Genomic DNA, 19,223 nt, shown 5'->3' with positions numbered 1-19,223 from the left:
CAGCCTGGCGTGGTAAACCCTGTATCAGCTGACGTCAGCGAGAGACCGGCCCCTCTCGGACAGGTGTTTGGACTAGCTAATCAGAGAGGAGGGAGGGCATGGTCAGACCTGCCGTTCTACCCAAGGTAAGAGGTTAGAGGTCAAACATGTTATTCTGCTGGTCTACCCTAATACAAGGTGCTCAGGTCCATACATCATTTTTACATTATTGATTACATTATCAATTAATACCATCAATGAATGAATTCATTAATACCATTAATTGGGTCGTATAACGTCAAATACAAAATAATGTTTCATGTTATTATAGTCCATGTCTCAGGGGCCCGGCGTACGTTCCTGGGAAGGGCTGGTAGAGGAACAGAACAACTGTATTTTCCAGCTGTGACAAACATTCACACACACTCCACTACCTACCATGCTAAAGTGAATAGTACCTGGGATCTGACACCAGCAGCCCTCCGGGTTGCTAATTCACTTCCTTGTTATATCTCCTCGCCCAGGAYTTGAACTAGCAACCTTCTGACTACTGGTCTGCCTCTAACCACCTAACATTTCAGCTACCTACCTGGTAAAAGCCCATCATGGGGGGGCAGGGGGCAGGCATGATCTGGTAGTAGGTGTAGTCGTTGGAGACTGGAGGCTGRGGGGAGGACAGGATGGGGTAAGCTAGGTACGGACCACCTGGGCTGGGGTTGGGCTGCTGCCAGCGCAGGTCCCCTCCTCCGCTATACATGTGGTGCTGTTGTCTGTAGAGGGGAGGGAGAGGAGAAATGATTGGTGTAGTGATGATTGTATGAATATACTGCAACATATTAGGACTAATATACCCAGAGGAGGCCAGGGACAACTGTGTCAAATTAAGACAAAGCTTGTTACACTGCTATCAGTGTAGAGCTGACTGTGTGTGTGTGTGTGTGTGTGTGTGTGTGTCACTGGCTGATAAGGATCCAGCTGACATTTTCACAGCCAGCGGTCTAGAGCGCAGACCACTTCCTGCTATTCAAAACAGACAGGAAGGAAACGAAGAAAGGAACGTGCAGCATGAGGCAGATCACCCCTGACAAAGAGAAACGCACAGGACACACACACAGGTATACAGCTCTCGATCACATCCAGGGCATAAAATGAACACCCGACACCTGCGGGTAAAAATGTATATTTCACCAACCCCATTGGTGGGTGGTCAATGTGCAGGGCTCTACAGTGMGAGCATTACATTCCTGAATAAAAAGTCAGAAGTCAAGTCTGAGCACATGTGAGTTAGTGTTCAGGAAATGTTGCAGTATCTGTTTTCAAAGTATTTCAACTATTTTGTTTCATAGCTGCTAATTCCACAAAGAAATATCAATCCTACAGCTAAAGTGGGAAGTTTACATACACTTAGGTTGGAGTCATTAAAACTCGTTTTTCATCCACTCCACAAATTTCTTGTTAACAAACTATAGTTTTGGCAAGTTGGTTAGGACATCTACTTTGTGCTTTTTCTAACAATTGTTAACAGACAGATTATTTCACTTAATCACAATTCCAGCGGGTCAGAAGTTTACATACACTAAGTTGACGAGTCCTATATCAACATAACCTGAAAGGCCGCTCAGCAAGGAAGAAGCCACTGCTCCAAACGCATACAAAAGCAGACTACGGTTTGCAACTGCACATGGGGACAAAGATCACTTTTTGGAGAAATGTCTTCTGGTCTGATGAAACAAAAAGAACTGTTTGGCCATAATGACCATCACTATGTTTGGAGAAAGGGGGATGCTTGCAAGGCGAAGAACACCATCCCGACCGTGAAGCACGGGGTGGCAGCATCATGTTGTGGGGGTGCTTTGCTGCAGGAGGGACTGGTGCACTTCACAAAATAGATGGATCATGAGGGAGGAAAATTGTGTGGATATATTGAAGCAACATCTCAAGACACCAGTCAGGAAGTTAAAGCTTGGTCGCAAATGGGTCTTCCAAATGGACATGACCCAAGCATACTTCTAAAGTTGTGGCAAAATGGCTTAAGGACAACAAAGTCAAGGTATTGGAGTGGCCATCAAAAGCCCTGACTCAATCCTGTAGAAAATGTGTGGGCAGAACTAAAAAAGCGTGTTGCGAGCAAGGAGGCCTACAAACCTGACTCGGTTACACCAGCTCTGTCAGCAGGAATGGGACAAAATTCACCCAACTTATTGTGGGAAGCTTGTGGAAGGCTACCCGCAAAGTTTGACCTTAGTTAAACAATTTAAAGGCAATGCTCAAATACTAAATGAGTGTATGTAAACTTCTGACCCACTGGGAATGTGATGAATAAATAAAGCTGAAATAAATCAGTCTCTTACTATTATTCTGACATTTCACATTCTTAAAATAAAGTGGTGATCCTAACTGACCTAAGACGGGGAATTTTTACTAGGATTAAATGTCAGGAATTGTGAAACTGAGTTTAAATGTATTTGGCTATGGTGTATGTAAACTTCTGACTTCAACTGTATGTCCATCTGGCGCAGCTGTAGGCACTGAGTGAAATGCTGATAGATTAATTTTTGGAGGCACTGTGCACAGGCATAAAAGTTGGTCTAATTTCTACAAACGTCTACAAGTGAGACTTTGTCCTCGTGTTCTTGGCTATTTACATTGTCTTGCTCACAAGTTCAGTAGTTTTTTCAACGTTAGTTTGAGTCCGTTGCTTCAACTGATAGCAAAGAGTCAGATCCAAATCTCACACACCAAGGTTACTCCTGCCTTAAAGGGCCAGCTAAACAATTTGTCTATGATATTTTGGTTTTAAAAAATCCAGTCACAAAAAATGAAATTGAGCAATATCACATTTCTTGTTTTAGAAACGTTACAAAGCATGGTCATCTGTTTTTGGTGTGTTTTTATATACATGTAGGAAAAAATATTTTGGCTGGTAAAATAAATCGGAGTGCCTGGTATATTTTTATGCCCTGATCACATCCCTGGGTGGTAACTGATCATTCACAGCCTAGCTGTGTGTAACACTCACACTGTTTATGGGGGTTTCCTTAGGTGAATCAGAAGGAAGACCCCATCAGTTTTCCCACTGACATGGACACATTCCTGGAGTGTCAGAAACAGGAATATTMCTGGACTMCATGGAGATTCTTTCCGAGCTAATGCTAGGCTAACTGTCAGCGGCTCAGGGACAGAGGCAGGGTACTTCTAATACAGATTCATTATATCAGTGACAGTCGCACCTCAGGCTCTTAGGGTCAGTTGACCAGACACAGATGAAGCCTAGTTTTGAATGAAAAGGCATGTGCTCAGAAATTCCCCATTGAATATRGTTTTTAATCCAGGACTAGGCTTAATCTGTGTCCAGGAAACCTGCCCTTAGTGTGTAGGGTGTAGGCTGCATGATTTAGGGACTAAAAGATGAAGGGTGCATTATATAGGGTGCATTATGTAGGGTGTAGGCTGCATGATTTAGGGACTATATGATGGAGGGTGCATTATATAGGGTGTAGGCTGCATGATTTAGGGACTATTATATAGGGTGTAGGGTGCATGATTTAGGGACTATAAGATGTAGGGTGCATTATATAGGGTGTAGGCTGCATGATTTAGGGACTATAAGATGTAGGGTGCATTATATAGGGTGATGTACCTACCTGTTGGGTTGGTTCTCCTGGACAAAAGGGTAGCAGGTGATGAGGTAGTTGGGGATAGGGGTGGGCTCTACCCCCCCTCCTCCTTCTCCTCCTCCAGACAGGCTCATGGTGACCAGCGCTCCTTCCAGACCTTTCTTTTGTGGGATAAACGGCTCCACTTCAGCTGACAGTTTCACATCCTGCAAGGAGAGACAGAGGCAGTCAGACACGGACGTCACAGACAGGACCTGACAGGAGAGGAGAGGACCTGACAGGACAAGACCTGACTGGACAAGACATAACCTGACAAGACATAACCAGACAAAACAGGACATAACCTGACTGGACAGGATCACCTCGCAATGCACCAGACAGACTCAGGAGTGATAGACCTCTCACTGTTGTGCCAAAAGAAGAGCAGTTCAAGTGACCCCATATTAGGTTATGTTCAGGTGAATGTGGGCCAATCAGGGAGAAATGGACAAGGACAAAGATCAGCTGGTACCAACAGCACACTYACGGTGTGAAGTCTTCCTGGAACTTAGTTATTTTAGTAACCCAAGGGGTGACATCAATGATCCATCAACAATCCATAGACATTTAGGTCTAAGATCAATCACACAGGACTGGAGAGTAGGCTGTCAGTCAGTAGTAAACATTGATATCTGATTAAGAGACTGACAGCCCATAGGCTATATGACTGGACCACAAAGTCTGAGTACTGATTACCTAAGAGCAGCTCGCTGGGGTGAAGCCAGGCTAGACTAATTATTAACATAACTCATGACTTCATCTGGCAACATCACCACGACACAGCCAAAACAACAGACCTGGTTCCTTCACACAAATGAAACAAAATGGCAACAAGAGACACAACTTTTCACTGGGTCTGAGAATGGAGATTGGAGTCAATGGCTGTCTCTGAAAATACACCTTATTACAATAGTGAACTACTTTTGACCAGGGCACATAACCTAGCATCCTGCCCAGGGTATTTTTTAATTTAACTAGGCAAGATAGTTAGGAATTGGTTCTTATTTACAATGACGACCTAGAACAGTGGGATTAACTGCCTTGTTCAGGGGCAGAATGACAGATTTTTACCTTCTCAGGTAACGGATTCGATCTTGCAACCTTTCGGTTACTGGCCCAACGCTCTAACCATTAGGCTACACTACAGTACATCAAGCTGCCTAACGAACCAGGCGATAGTTCCTGCGCTATGTGCTGTTTTAATGTGGACAAGGCTACTTACTTATATAGGAATAGGTGCCAATTCGGTCACAGACGATGAAAGCCTAACAAAGTGTTGACCTTAGAGCTGTGTGATCAGGAGACGTGTGAGTGTAGCAGACAGACACAGCAACATGTAACCTGGTGCAATAGAAACACTCCTGGTTAGTCTGACACTGATCAGATCAGAGTGGTTGTGAGAGCAGAGTACTGTTTCCTTGTACTCAAGAAACATGACTGACTGAGGGCCTAAGAAACACACAGTCCAATACCTGTGCTTTTAGCCTAACCCTTCCTATTAAGGTAGGCCACCACAATACAGCATTTTTAGGGAGTGCCTTGGAACTGTTATGCTTCATTTGTATTTTTTTTTGCTCCTTTCATCCAAAGAGCCCTCTCCCTACCAGCTACCACTAACATTAAACGCTAGTAGCACTCCTACCATCAGCATTCTGTCCCGAGACATTCCTTTCCTATGGCCCGCCTGGTCAAGTCTGGCCCTGAAGTTGCCCCTTAGATGCTGATCTTGAGTTAGTTTTGCATTTCCCCCACTATTGGTTTAGGGTAGGATTGGGGAGGGAAGCTGATCCTAGATCTGTACCTAGGGGAAACTTCACCTCAGAGCCACCAGAGAGCAACCAGCAGAGCCGGGGTAGTAATGACTCAGTCACCCAGCATCTTCAGGAGGACTTTATGGGCCAGCTATATTTAGCTGCTCATTCTTCCCAGAGAGATCACACTAGTAGCTAACTATGTGTTACATAAGGTCTCTAAAGACAACGTCAACTAGGACCCGGCCTACAAAGATCCTTTAATTCAATTGTTCTACTTAATTCTGTGGGTCTACCTCATTTGCCATCATGCCACAGGGACAGAGGTGGTGGTTTGTGGTATGCGTGTGTGGTATGTATGTGTTGTATGGTATGTGTGTGTGTGTGTGGTGTGCGTGGGTGTGTGGAGGGAGGAGGGCTGTGATGAAATAAAAATAAATACAGGTCATAAAATATCCATCATAAAATGTATGTGTCAACAAAGTATGTGTCAAACATACCTGTACAGCTAGCCTACACATCACAAACCACAGTATCATGTCAAGTCAACAGAGGCCTACCTCTCTGAAAATAAAAACAAAGGATGACAATTATCCATTGTTTCAAACAATGTCCTCCAGGGTTTGGATACCTCAGATGAGATGCAGCATACCTCTAGTATTGGTATCATCAGTGGATTGGAGGAGTGGAAAGATACTGTAGGCCACTAGATGGACAGCAACAGGGTGACAGCCTGGGTCAAAGCTGCGAAAATATAACTAGCTGGAAATATTTACAACAGTCAAGCAGCTCAGTGTCTTAAAGGAATGTAGTCAAAGCACTCTCAATGAGCTTTTACAAGTCTGTCTGGATGGTGGGTTCTGGGTGGCTCTGGGTGAAACTGAAGAAACCCCTCCCCACTGTTCCCTCTCCTCACCCCCCACCCTGCTCTGTTGCCCCGACCAAATCACATTTTGCTATCAATTAAATTCATTTGTGTTTGTTTGTAGTCCTGGTGAATGCTGCTTCAGCAGACTTTAAACACTGATATGGAAACACTGAAATGGGTCTGACTACTAAGTCATGACCATTGGACTGTTTATCTAGGTTCACTTCTTATCAAAACTGACCATTGACATCATGTGTGACTGAATCACAGGCCTTCCTGCCCAGCTAACACATCGGGACTTGCTGCTGAGTCCCAAATGGCACCCTATTCCCTTCAAAGTGCACTACTTTTGACCAGAGCCCAATAGGTGCCATTGAGATGGAGTCCAGACCTATCACTGGCGGGCAGCTGCGGTCAGAGGATAGATCAACCTCATCCCCCCTTTCATTCTGAGAGGAAGAGGGAAGTTGACACGAGTTCACGACACAAAGACACTCCATTCTCCCAGCCAGGGTCGGAATGTATGAATCCAGCATCAGTACAGCAGTGAGCACACACCACACACACCGCCATTGTTTCCCAGTGCTACTGTACTGTCCGTGGGCAGTGTGGGCTGACATCTGAGAGATCCAGGGGTCCTGACTGGTCAACACAGAGCGCTAGGGGTGACGTAGCCAGTTGAAAACAATACCCGCAGTATACTAGACGGCAGCCTTCTGTGGCCTAAGCTATGGTGCCATATACTGTCATGGAATTAAGCCTAGTGAAAAATCTGACATTTTAAATGAACCATGCTTTGTTTCCATATGAGTTGATGGTTAGGTCTACTCTAAAGAGAGCTGGTTACTTTAGATAATTAGGTGAAGTTAGTTACACAAAACAGAGGGGTTGGTTGTGTTACTTTAGATGACAAGGATACTGATAGAGAAGTTGGTCAATTTAAACTTTAGGTAAGGGGCGGGGTGAGGGGTTGGTTACTTTGTACGAGGGATGTTACAGGAAGTAGGCCTGCGTAGCTATAGGTGATGTTACAGGATTAGGCCTGAGAGGATCAGTGAGAGGGTGAGGACGGTGGCCCAACCAGGTAAGCCAATTACACAACTAGCTACAACAGAGTCAGTTGCTGTAGGGCTCCAGCCCTAGTCCACCAGGGAAAAGAGACTCCAAACCTCCCAATTGTGTGTGCATGGCTGGGAGACTCGGACAGGAGTCCCTGGCTGTGTCCAGGTCTGGGTTCTTTAGCTCGCTGGTGCCATTCTCCATTCCGCTGGTGTGAAGGTGTATGTTGTTTGTTCAGACTGAGTTGTATGTGATTGATTGATTAGCGCCTGGGATGTGAGTGAGAATAGCAGCGATTGTGAAAAGGCTGCCGGTTGGCGTGTGTGTGTATGCGTGTTAGAGGAAGAGAGAGAATAGCAGCAATTATGGAAGAGCAGCGTTTATGGAAGATGCATTAGCAGGTAGCCTAGCGGTTAGAGGGTAAGGCCAGTCACCCTGAAAGTTGGCTGGTTCGAATCCCGAGCCGACTTGGTGAAAAATCTGTCGATGTGCCCTAGAGCAAGGCACTTAACCCTAATTGCTCCTATAAGTTGAGCTCAGCTCCAGATGTGTGGTGAAAAAGCCAGAGCAGCACTGGCCTGGCAAAACTGGGTGGGGACTACTGGGCCATCAACCATCAAACCCTTGTCCTTCAAGCTTTTGTCTCTGATTCATTGTCTTCTAACATTCTCAGCTGGAAAAAGAGACTTGTATTGTTCTTTTACTGTTGTTGAATGGGAGGGCAAGAGAGGGAGCAATAGAGAGTGGTGGTGTATGAGCGAGCTCGAGCGTGTGCATGTACACTACATTTTGAAAAATATATTAAAGTCACAAGCATGAAAACCATCTTGGGTCTTGAAATCGCCCATGCACCATCATACATCACTGTGACCAAAACTCAGCATTAGTGGCATTTGATGGTGACACAGGAGGATTCATCCAAATCAAATCACATTTATTTGTCACACGCGCCGATTACAAGCCTTAACCAACAACTCAGTTCAAGAAATAGCCAGCTGAAAACAATACCCTGCAGTAAACTAGACGGCAGCCTTCTGTGGCCTAAACTATGGTGCCATATATACTATCATGGAATTAAGCCCAGTGAAAAATCTGACATTTTAAAAATGGGTGCTTACAGTAAGTCAGCCACATAATAGAGTAGCTAACTTGCATCATAGTGTAAGTTACTCTATGCGCAGCAGGAGTCACTCACTGGAATGTAGTCAAATGCAAAAGAACCGGACATTCCTCCAGAGCGAATCAGCTGACTAGTTAGTTGTCAACAATCTACCACACACAACACTGCAGACTGGAAGTTTCGGGTAACTGTTCACTACCTAGCTAGTTAACTTACCCTGGTCCGTATTATAATAACTATCTAGCTAGTTATTTAACTGTGTCAAACATCAAAGTTCCCCCATAAGCTAAGTCAGTTCATGTCAACCGATATGTTGACATGAACTGTCACTAATGTCAACACATTGTGACAGTATAAGTACTGTAACTAGTTTAGTTAGATACTCAATATAGTTAGCCTCAATTAAAACATATCTAGAACATAGATCAGCAAATCAGGAGAAACAGATGAGATATTGTCCATCCAAAATGACATGCGTATAAAAGCTGCTTAGCTAACTGGCTAGTTAGCCATCAGCTAACGTTAGTTCACTTGCCTTACTTACACGCGTGCCCAATACGCGTAGCGATCTAGTTAGATGACAAATCATTGACAATAATCAAACATCGGGTAAAATCACTGACACTTCTAAAACATTAAAGGGACATTATTACCTGCAGATACGTTTTGGGCCTAGCTAGCTAGCTTCGTATTCCCATTAGCTAACTAAAGCTAGTAGTGCCCTGTTACCAGACATAATCGGGTCCGTCATTACTTCGCAGAGAAAATCCCTCTTTACCTTATCACAAGAGTCCATGTCAATCGCTGAGACCGCGGCAGACCGTCATTGAGCACGCAGTGGGTCGTCAAGATATAAGCGATTTAATTTTCTTCATTGTAAATGTTGAGACATTTGTGGAAACACACCCTGTTTTACCTCTGCCTAGTTGAACTGTTGCTGCCTAGCTAGCTCGGCTAGCTCTGAATGTGTCAACGTAGAAATGGAATGGCAGAAGAGATGGTCATCTGCGAGCGGAAAGCCCACAGTCTCAAACATGTTCGTCTTTGCCTTCGGCGTCTGTCACTGATAAGATTTGATGGACCATAATAGGCCTACTGTGCCAAAAGTATATCTATTTTTTTGAGTAGAGCAGCTACAGTTGAAGTCGGAAGTTTACATACACCTTAGCCAAATACATTTAAACTAGGACATTTTATCCTAGTAAAAATTACCTGTTTTAGGTCAGTTAGGATCACCACAATTTTAAGAATATGAAATGTCAGAATAATAGTAGAGAGAATGATTTATTTCAGCATTTATTTCTTTCATCCCATTCCCAGTGGGTCAGAAGTTTACATACTCAATTAGTATTTGGTAGCATTGCCTTTAAATTGTTTAACTTGGGCAAACGTTTTGGGTGGAGCCTACCACAAGCTTCCCACAATAAGTGGGGTGAATTTTGGCCCATTCCTCCTGACAGAGCTGGTGTAACTGAGTCAGTTGTAAGGCCTCCTTGCTCGCACACGCCTTTTAGTTCTGCCACACATTTTCAATAGGATTTAGGTCAGGGCTTTGTGATGGCCACTCCAATTGTCCTTAAGCCATTTTGCCACAACTTTAGAAGTATGCTTGGGTCATTGTCCATTTGGAAGACCCATTTGCGACCAAGCTTTCAACTTCCTGACTGATGTCTTGAGATGTTGTCTCAATATATTCCACATATTTTACTCCATCGTGATGCCATCTATTTTGGAAGTGCACCAGTCCCTCCTGCAGCAAAGTACTCCCACAACATGATGCGGTCACCCCCGTGCTCTTCACGGTTGGGATGGTGTTCTTCAGCTTGAAAACGTCCTCCTTTTTCTCCAAACATAACACTGGTCATATATGGCCAAACAGTTCATTTTTGTTTCATCAGACCAGAGGACATTTCTCCAAAAAGTATGATCTTTGTCCCCATGTGCAGTTGCAAACCTCGTAGTCTGGCTTTTTATGGCAGTTTTGGAGCAGTGGCTTCTTCTTGCTGAGGCGCCTTTCAGGTTATGTCGATATAGGATTCGTTTTACTGTGGATATAGATACTTTTGTACCCGTTTCCTCCAGCATCTTCACAAGGTCCTTTGCTGTTGTTCTGGGATTGATTTTCACTTTTCGCAACAAGTACATTAATCTCTAGGAGACAAAACGCAGCTCCTTCCTGAGCGGTATGACGGCTGCGTGGTCCAATGGTGTTTATCTTGCGTATTATTGTTTGTACAGATGAACGTGGTCCTTTCAGGTTTGAAATTTCTCCCAAGGATGAACCAGACTTGCAGAGGTCTAAAATTATTTTTCTGAGGTCTTGGCTGATTTCTTTTGATTTTCCCATGATGTCAAGCAAAGAGGCACTGAGTTTGAAGGCAGGCTTGAAATACAGCCACAGAGCACCTGCGATTGACTCAAATGATGTCAATTAGCCTATCAGAAGCTTCTAAAGCCATGACATCATTTTCTGGAAGTTTCCAAGCTGTTTAAAGGCACAGTCAACTTAGTGTATGTAAACTTTTGACCCACTGGAATTGTGATACAGTGAATTATAAGTGAAATAATCTGTCTGTAAACAATGTTAAAAAATCACTTGTCATGCAGAAAGTAGAGTCCTAACCGATTTGCCAAAAGTTTAATTGCTCCAACCAAAGGTATGTAAACTTCCGACTTCAACTGTATGTCTAGCCTACAACACCGAATCAACTTTTGGATTCTGATAGATTTGCTACTGTTCTGTATGCAATGTGATGGATGACAGATTCACTCCCATCACTGAAAATATCTATCTATTCATACGTTTCTGCACACAAACAATTGACTAACACTAATAACAGGAGTCTGTTGCAACTACCAAATACTACCGATATTTACAAAATAATATAGTATGGAACCAAAGTTAGCATGAGAGCTAAAAAGTAGACGGTATCTAGACACATTGAAATGTCATATACAGTAAACACAGTTGGAGAACATTCGTTTTTTTTATTCACAACAGCCAACGTGCATTCAATGCTGCAGCTACATGTTGTGAAAAAAGTTTCCCAACACCAGCTGCCAGTCAACAGGCACAAATAAACCATTGTGTTATTGTACTCAAACTGCCCACCGAAAAAAATACAGCACTTTTAAAAAGTGTTGACAGTGATATTTCTTAAATCATTCTACTAAAGTCTTGTGAAAAACAAACACAGAGGCTGAAGTAAACTGAGATGTCCCTTAGAGAGTGCTGAGTTTTCTAGAAAGCAGTATCTCTCCTTCTCTGGGAAACGCAGTGTCAGATCACAAACATCTCTGTGCTGCTGTGTAGCTCAGCCCATCCACACTGGATGGTTTGGTTTATATTCTGACACATTGGAACAGTTGATTGAGATTCTCCTTACTATCTTTCAGTGCTGTCCATTGTCACATGTCAGTCAGAATCATGTGAGTTTGCTGACGATGGCTTGATTGAGGGAGTTGAGTTGTTTAGTCCATTTGTCTAAGGCAGTGTAGCGCCCCTCCCTCTCTTCTGGTAGTCTAGCTCCAACAGCTGGTTGACCTGGTCGATACGGCCTTGGATGGTGCTACAAGGAGGAAACCACAGAACAATGGTTCAATAAATACAACACAAGAATGGACATTGGCATCCTAGCAACATGACTAAACATTCTTTCCATCTTGGTCAGGATTTTTTTTGAAATTGATCAAATATGGTAAACAATATTGCATAAAACAATTATCTTTATATAAAAATGGGATCAACAACATCAATATTTGCATTCATTATGGTTCAAATGACACAAATCACTGTGATAGCATTAGTTGGAGTCATTGTGAACTTCTTTCACTGTTTGGTTTCTGTCCAGCACCTGAACCACTGATGTGTGTATCTCTCTCAACCAATTATCACATCTACACTAAGCTGTCTGTGAACACATTTCACTACATACAACATATTCTGTTGAGCTCTGTGACAACGGTGGGAATGCAGTGTCAAATGTCAATCTGTTCCAATTGACTGGCTGTAGATGTGATCTGGCTGAGGGTAGTAAACAATACACAGCAGTCTGCTACAGTAGCGTGGGAAATAATAAAGACATTGAGATAAGATACCCGCAAACTGTTTCTCCCAAACTTTATTTGCCCAATGTTTTGATCCAAAGGTCTTCATCCAACTGACAAGGACCTTTGGATCAAAACATTGCACAAAAAACTGCGGGAGCAATCAACAGTTTGCAGGTATCTTTCTTTCATAAGTTTACTTTTTGTAGCCTGCAAGTTACTGGATGTGTGTGCGTACACTACTTCTAACTAAATAATGAAACCAGAATAAATGACAGATCTGCAATAAACTAAGCAGGGAAGAATAACACCACAAACAGAAGAGGAAGAGAGAAGAAGACAGAGGAGACTCCTGCATTCCTCAAGGTGCAGGGTGGAAACTATGAGGAACTGAGAAATGAGGAATTCAAATGATCCCCGTACAGGAAACATGCTCTGCTTCGTCTTGCGATGSCTCTGTGTCAGCCAGGTACACTATACACTGAGTATACTAGGGCTGTCCCAACAAAAAAAATAGTTTGTGTATGTTTATTTTTCCCATATATAGACACACCCTATTGTTTGAATAAAATCAACTATATGTTGGCTACTGCGCATGTCTGATGCTTTAAGCACTGCAATTAAAAATAAAGACACAAATTACCAAAGAGGGAGCCAGAGATCAATATAGCCTAACCAGAAAGGCAAAAACCTGTTCCCAACCAGACCCTCCTCTTCCCGCTGCTGCTGGCCGTTGCAGCTTCTGCCGTTAGGCTCCTGAAGTAGCCGGTAATAGAATACACCGACGGTCATCAACCTTTTCCATTTGGATTGGCAACTTATTTCTACTGATCTGCGTGCCAGTTATKATTTTCATATGCACATTMTTGTAGAACAGTTTAATTTAATTTATAATAAAGTCTTCATATCTCAAAATCAATGTCATGTGGTCAATAAGAATTCTACCTAATGAAAAAAGGAACTTCTATTGCCAATAGGTAAAAATAACCTACATAATGCCAATAAATAAAAACACTGTAGCCCGCAGGAGGAAAAAATCCCGAAATAAAAATAAATATCCTATAAATCACATAAGTAATCAGGTATGCCTTTATGACGTTTCCACCCGATCAGGGTATTACATTTTTTCCCTCTTTCATGCCGAGTGGTTATCGAAAGAGAGCTGGAAATATTTTTTAAATAGGCTACGTTGAGGAACTATTTTCATTCTCAATGGATGTAAAAACAGACTTTCTTTACTTGCTGTTGAAGGCGAAGAAAACATTTCTTTGAGAAGCTCCACAGTGATGGGGAGTTAAGACAGAAATACTATCAGATCCCCAAATTGGCACATTTGCGCGCCTACATTTGCGCGCAGGCCAGGTACCCTAGACCTACTTCTGTGTGTCCCCTTACTCAAGATTGACAGGAGCGCTCCAAACAAAAGAAAATGAAGACAACTCYTAAATTGAATGGAAAATTTGATTCTCACAAGTGTAGCATAGGTTGTGCACTCTGCTAACAATGTGTCCACTCCTACAATGACAACGGTAAGACTGGAATAATAATATGACTGGAATAATAATATAGTGAACGCATTAAAATAAATGACAGTAACCAAACAATGTAGATAAGAAATGTTGGTCATTTATGTTAAACGTACAACTGGTGATACTGGTGTACCATCCCGCGGCCTGCAATGGATTAGTCCACTCAGACAGGCGTGAATCAGACAGGTGTCTCGTGTGCCATCATTTAAAAATATATATTTGCCACTGCTCGACTGAAAAAAAATCTTGGTCGACCAACAGCCTACTGACCAAACAATCGACTAAATGGGGTAAGCCCTAGAGCATACAAAACATTAGGAACACCTTCCTAATATAGAGTTGCACCCTTTGCCCTTCGCCCCTCAGAACAGCCTCAATTCATCAGGGAATGGACTCTACAAGGTGTCGAAAGGGGATGCTGGCCCATGTTGAATCCAATGTTTCCTTCCCACAGTTGGGTCAAGTAGGCTGGATGTCCTTTGAGTGGTAGACCATTCCTGATACACACGGGAAACTGTTGAGCGTGAAAAACCCAGCAGCGTTCCATGTCTCAAGGCTTCTTCTTTAACCCATCTCCTCCCCTTCATCTACACTGACTGAAGTGGATTTAACAAGTGAAATAAGGGATCATAGCTTTCACCTGGATTCACCTGGTCAGTCTGTCAATGGAAGAGCACTCGGKGTAGTATATAAGAGGTATTCAGCCTCTCACAGAAATACGGAAGAGTCTAGAGAAAACATACAAGTCTTCCATGGCGTGAATGTCTGTTTGATGCAAAAAACTTTTCCTAACAGTGTATTCTACACTCCTAAATAGWAGTTTGGGCCACACATCAGATGCATGTCTAGGACAAACTTACTTGTCCAATATGCACTGCACCAACAAACTCTCCACGTCACAAACATCTATGTTCAGCTCCTGAGACAGAGAAGACAGAACACAGGGCGTTACACTTTGATCAATCCAAACAGCAACATCAGTGACCTAATAAATACATGATCTACTCAGCAAAGTTCATTATCAGATACATTATCAATACACACAGTGAAGTCAATGATTAACTCTAGCCTGGTTGTTCTCAGATCTGTTTGTCTGTCCTACCAACTCTTATTGTAGAAATCATCATGCCAATGCCCATAGGAATTGGCAAAAAAAGCACACAAACAGATCTGGGACCAGGCTAGTTGGTCCAGATGCCAGTTGCTGTCCTCAGACTTACCTTAGAGATGAATGGGATGTGTATTCTAGTGTAAGGTGATGAGCGCGATAGGACCTGGTCCTGATGTTCCGCAGCAGCTCTGGAAAATAAGACAACACAGCACTGATCAATCTCTTCAGACCTCACCCCCGTCCACCAGGACGCACTCACCCCCGTCCACCAGGACGCACTCACCCCCGTCACCAGGACGCACTCACCCCTCCACCAGGACGCACTCACCCCCGTCCACCAGGACACACTCACCCCCGTCCACCAGGACACACACCACCCCCGTTCCCACCAGGACACATCACCCCCGTCCACCAGGACACACTCACCCCCGTCCACCAGGACAGCACTCACCCCGTCCACCAGGACACACTCACCCCCGTCCACCAGGACACACTCACCCCCATCCACACATCTCAATATGCAGATACTGGTACAGTCGGTCTCAAGCTTGTTTGAAACCTCGCCTTCAATGCAATTACTTCCAGTCTCGTTCATCAACAAATGTGAGAAAGCCCACACACATACAAACAAACAAACACCACTCACCCTCTATGTGTTTCTCTGAGTGAAGGGGTCATCCATGATACTACCTATGGTTGGTCTTCAGTATCTTTCTCAAACTCTGTGATGTTCATTATTCTGATAGGAGCTGAGAGTAGAACACACAACAGAAGAACAGTCACTGGGTTAAATAATGACATTACAATCCATAAAATAATGACAATTTATAGAATGACATAACAATCCATAAAATAATGGAAGTTTACATTACACCTTAGCCCAAATACATTTATTCTCAGTTTCCATATTCCTGACATTAAATCCTAGTAAAAATTCCCCTGTCTTAGGTCAGTAGGATCACCACTTTTATTTTTAAGATGTGAAATGTCAGAATAATAGTAGAGAGAATTGATTTATTTCAGCTTTTATTCGTTTCATCACATTCCCAGGTGGTCAGAAATGTACATACACTCATTTAGTATTTGGTTAGCATTGCCCTTTTAAAATTGTTTAACTTGGGGTCAAAACGTTTTTGGGTAGCCTACAACAAGCTTCCCACAAATAAGTAGGGTGGAATTTTGGCCCATTCCTCCTGACAGAGCTTGGGTGTAAACTGAGTCAGGTTTGTAGGCCTCCTTGCTCACACACAACTTTTTTCAGTTCTGCCCCACAACATCTCTCAATGGGATTGAGGTCAGGCTTTGTGATGGCCACTCCAATATCTTGACTTTGTTGTTCCTTTAAGCCATTTTGCCACAACTTTAGAAGTCATGCTTGGGCGTCATTGTCCATTTGGAAGACCCATTTACGACCAAGCTGTTAACTCCTTGACTTCTGTCTGGAGATGTTGCCTTTTCAATATATCACACAATTGCTCCTTCCCTCATTTATGCCATCTATTTTGTGAAGTGCACCAGTTCCCTCCTGCAGCAAAGCACCCCCACAATCCTGACATGCTCCACCCCCGGTGCTTCACGGTTGGATGAGTTGTTCTTTGGCCTTGCCAAGCCCTCTCCCTTTTCCTCAAAACATACAAATGGCTTTCAAATGGGCTTTTTATGGTCGATGCCATTCAATCCAGCACTCCTCTGTTTAACGAATGTGGAGCCTGTGAACGGTAGGTGCATTGCATGGCTTCTCACACTGTCAGAGCAGAGTACCAGAAACCCCTCCCCCAACTCGCCCTTGTCAAACCAGTCATTCGTCTGGGAATCAAACACGAGCTTCATGTAGGCCTCAGCCTTGTTTTTACATGTTTGAGAGGTGTCAGGGAAGGCCACAGCCTAGGAGCGCTATCCATTTCCTTCTGCAATTTGCATCACAAATCACAGAAGCAGACCCTCTTGTCGTGATCCAGACTGACCATAATTAGGTTGAAGAGACGCCTCAGCCTGAAACCCGTGGTAAAGGGTATCTTCACTATGTTACAACCTCGATCAACCACTTATATGTGATTAAAACACAAACAGCTTGGGTCGACTGCACCAACTCAGGACAAATAGATTGTAAATAGTGACGTTATCGTATATAACTGTTTGCCATGCTTTCTACCCTCAAAAATATCAGTCAACAACCACATGGATGGACTAGAAGCACACACGTGTTCTAAACCTTACATAGATTTGTCATGGCCAAGATCTCTGGGTCGTTTTTATTAGGGTTTGGCCTGTCACAGAAAAACACAATAACAACAGCCACTGTAATTACAACACTTTATCAAGGCAGTGTTTGCTGCAGGGATTTGAAATTTGTATTAATGCAAATGTTGCCTTCCAACAATATAGAGCGTACGGGTATGCATCCACCACGTGTATTGTTTTCCCATAATGATAATGTTAGTAATTGCTCTAAGGGGAATTAAATAACACGTTTAACTGGACTTAACTAAACTGAATTGAAGTGTGTACCTCCTGTAGTCGAAAGGGTTGATTCCAGGACTTCATGAGCATGTTGGCCAGCACCAAGGTCTTCAGACAGGTGGTTCTTCCTGGGCTGCCTGATTCATCGTAGTTCTTTAAACGCGCCTCAAAGAAAGTCTGTGTGTGGGCCTTCTCAAAACTCCCCCTCTCTCAGGTGCATCTTACCCCCACATCTGGGAAGGGACAAAACAGAACAGGCCTGTTAGTACATCACATAAAACACACGCATGTGACTGACATCTCTCATCTTTTTTACATCTTTTACAATATTATCCATTTTTTCCACGATAGTGACAAATCTCCCCGAGTCTTCCTACAGGTCAGTTTACAAAGCCGTAATCATAAGATTACTATTCTAAGGGGGATTTATTTTTTCTATGGCGTCAATGTATTTATTTATGTAAAACCACTGTGGTCTGCTCCAATGCAATACATTGTAAAAGGGATAATAATTTGTTTGGACAGTTATGCTGCCTTTCAGCGTTTCATGTGTCTACGGTGGTAACACACCCCTGATGGACTCCCATAATGAGTGCGGTGAGGGATAGCAGACTGATGTGCAGGACTGTTTCATACAAGGGCCTTCAGCTTCTTGATTGTTCTTCTGGATGTGTACATTCTGGATCTCCCAGAGCATAGACTCCAGGAAGCTGGGGTGCCTTTTCTTTTAGGTCGTTCTCCCCGTCATCTGTCTAGAGAGACATAGATATAACAACATTACAGAATCACACACACACATAAAAGACCATATATCCCAATTTATCCTTTTGTCTCGCACTGCACATAGATATAGAACATAACACATATACACCATAACCAGACCACAGATCTTCAACATTGTCTGCTTGCACGTGCCATAGATATACCACATAATAGATCAGAATAACACATAACAGACCATATGATCTGCAACTCATCTTGTCTCCAGTGCACATAGAATATTACAACCATAACAGATCATACCAGTATACAAACAACAACAAAAATACTGCTACAGACATTTTTGGAACTTAGCTATTCAGATGGCTGTGTAAACCCCATCAGACAAAACTCTGTTCTTCAGACTACCACCTGCCTCTACTTACCTGACAGGACTGGTGCAGCGTCTGAGGATCTTCTGTAAACTTCCAAATTTCTTCCCTCTCCAGGCTACAGCTTGCCCAGCCTGAGAGACAAACAGAGGAACTTACAGTTAAAACAGCGTTGAGAGACAACCAGAGGACTTTAGTTAAAACAGGTGAGAGAAACAAGGAGAACGACAGTTAAAACAGGTTGACAACCAGAGGACTACCAGTTTAAAACATGGTTGGACAACCCAGAGGATTACAGTTTAAAAAACAGGTTTGACAAACCAGAGGACATACGTTTTTCAAAACAGTTGGACAACCAGAGGATACAGTTAAAAACAGGTTGAACAACCAGAGGACTTCAGTTAAAAACAGTTGACAAACCAGAGGACTACAGTTAAAAGGTTGACCAACCAGAGGGGACTACAAGTAAAACAGGGTTGACAAACCCAGGAGGGACTACAGTTTAAACAGGTTTGACAACCAGGAGGACTACAGTTAAAACAGGTGACAACC

General features: G+C 43.2%; 2 protein-coding genes across 2 annotated transcripts; both read right to left on the bottom strand.

The window, feature by feature from the left end:
• Window positions 1–304: 304 nt before the first annotated feature.
• LOC112078847 (selenocysteine insertion sequence-binding protein 2-like) lies at window positions 305–9,461 on the bottom strand. Its single transcript, XM_024144958.2, has 4 exons — window positions 9,212–9,461; window positions 3,624–3,802; window positions 569–749; window positions 305–349 (listed from the first exon to the last, which is right to left on the bottom strand). Exons 1-4 carry the CDS (start codon window positions 9,227–9,229, stop codon window positions 305–307), a joined length of 423 nt encoding a protein of 140 aa, XP_024000726.2. The 5' UTR covers window positions 9,230–9,461.
• Window positions 9,462–11,401: 1,940 nt separating this feature from the next.
• On the bottom strand, window positions 11,402–18,805 carry LOC112078846 (COP9 signalosome complex subunit 2-like). The gene is made up of 8 exons (XM_070442156.1): window positions 18,726–18,805; window positions 18,151–18,332; window positions 17,629–17,813; window positions 17,333–17,387; window positions 15,767–15,869; window positions 15,230–15,308; window positions 14,870–14,928; window positions 11,402–12,002 (listed from the first exon to the last, which is right to left on the bottom strand). Exons 5-8 carry the CDS (start codon window positions 15,796–15,798, stop codon window positions 11,918–11,920), a joined length of 255 nt encoding a protein of 84 aa, XP_070298257.1. The 5' UTR covers window positions 15,799–15,869; window positions 17,333–17,387; window positions 17,629–17,813; window positions 18,151–18,332; window positions 18,726–18,805; the 3' UTR covers window positions 11,402–11,917.
• Window positions 18,806–19,223: the final 418 nt, after the last annotated feature.

This window comes from Salvelinus sp. IW2-2015, unplaced genomic scaffold (assembly GCF_002910315.2).
Source record: "Salvelinus sp. IW2-2015 unplaced genomic scaffold, ASM291031v2 Un_scaffold6377, whole genome shotgun sequence".
NCBI lineage: Eukaryota > Metazoa > Chordata > Actinopteri > Salmoniformes > Salmonidae > Salvelinus > Salvelinus sp. IW2-2015.
The sequence above is the reverse complement of the archived record's forward strand: the minus strand, read 5'-3'. Positions and strand labels throughout refer to the sequence as shown.

What these genes read in the sequence shown, in the direction of transcription:
- LOC112078846 (XM_070442156.1), bottom strand. Translation starts at nt 15,798, where the DNA reads ATGACCCCTTCACTCAGAGAAACACATAGAGG. An exon ending in ACATCCCATTCATCTCTAAG is followed by an intron (nt 14,929 to 15,229) that starts GTAAGTCTGAGG and finishes TCTCTGTCTCAG; the next exon opens with GAGCTGAACATAGATGTTTG. An exon ending in GTGCAGTGCATATTGGACAA is followed by an intron (nt 12,003 to 14,869) that starts GTAAGTTTGTCC and finishes TCCTCCTTGTAG; the next exon opens with CACCATCCAAGGCCGTATCG.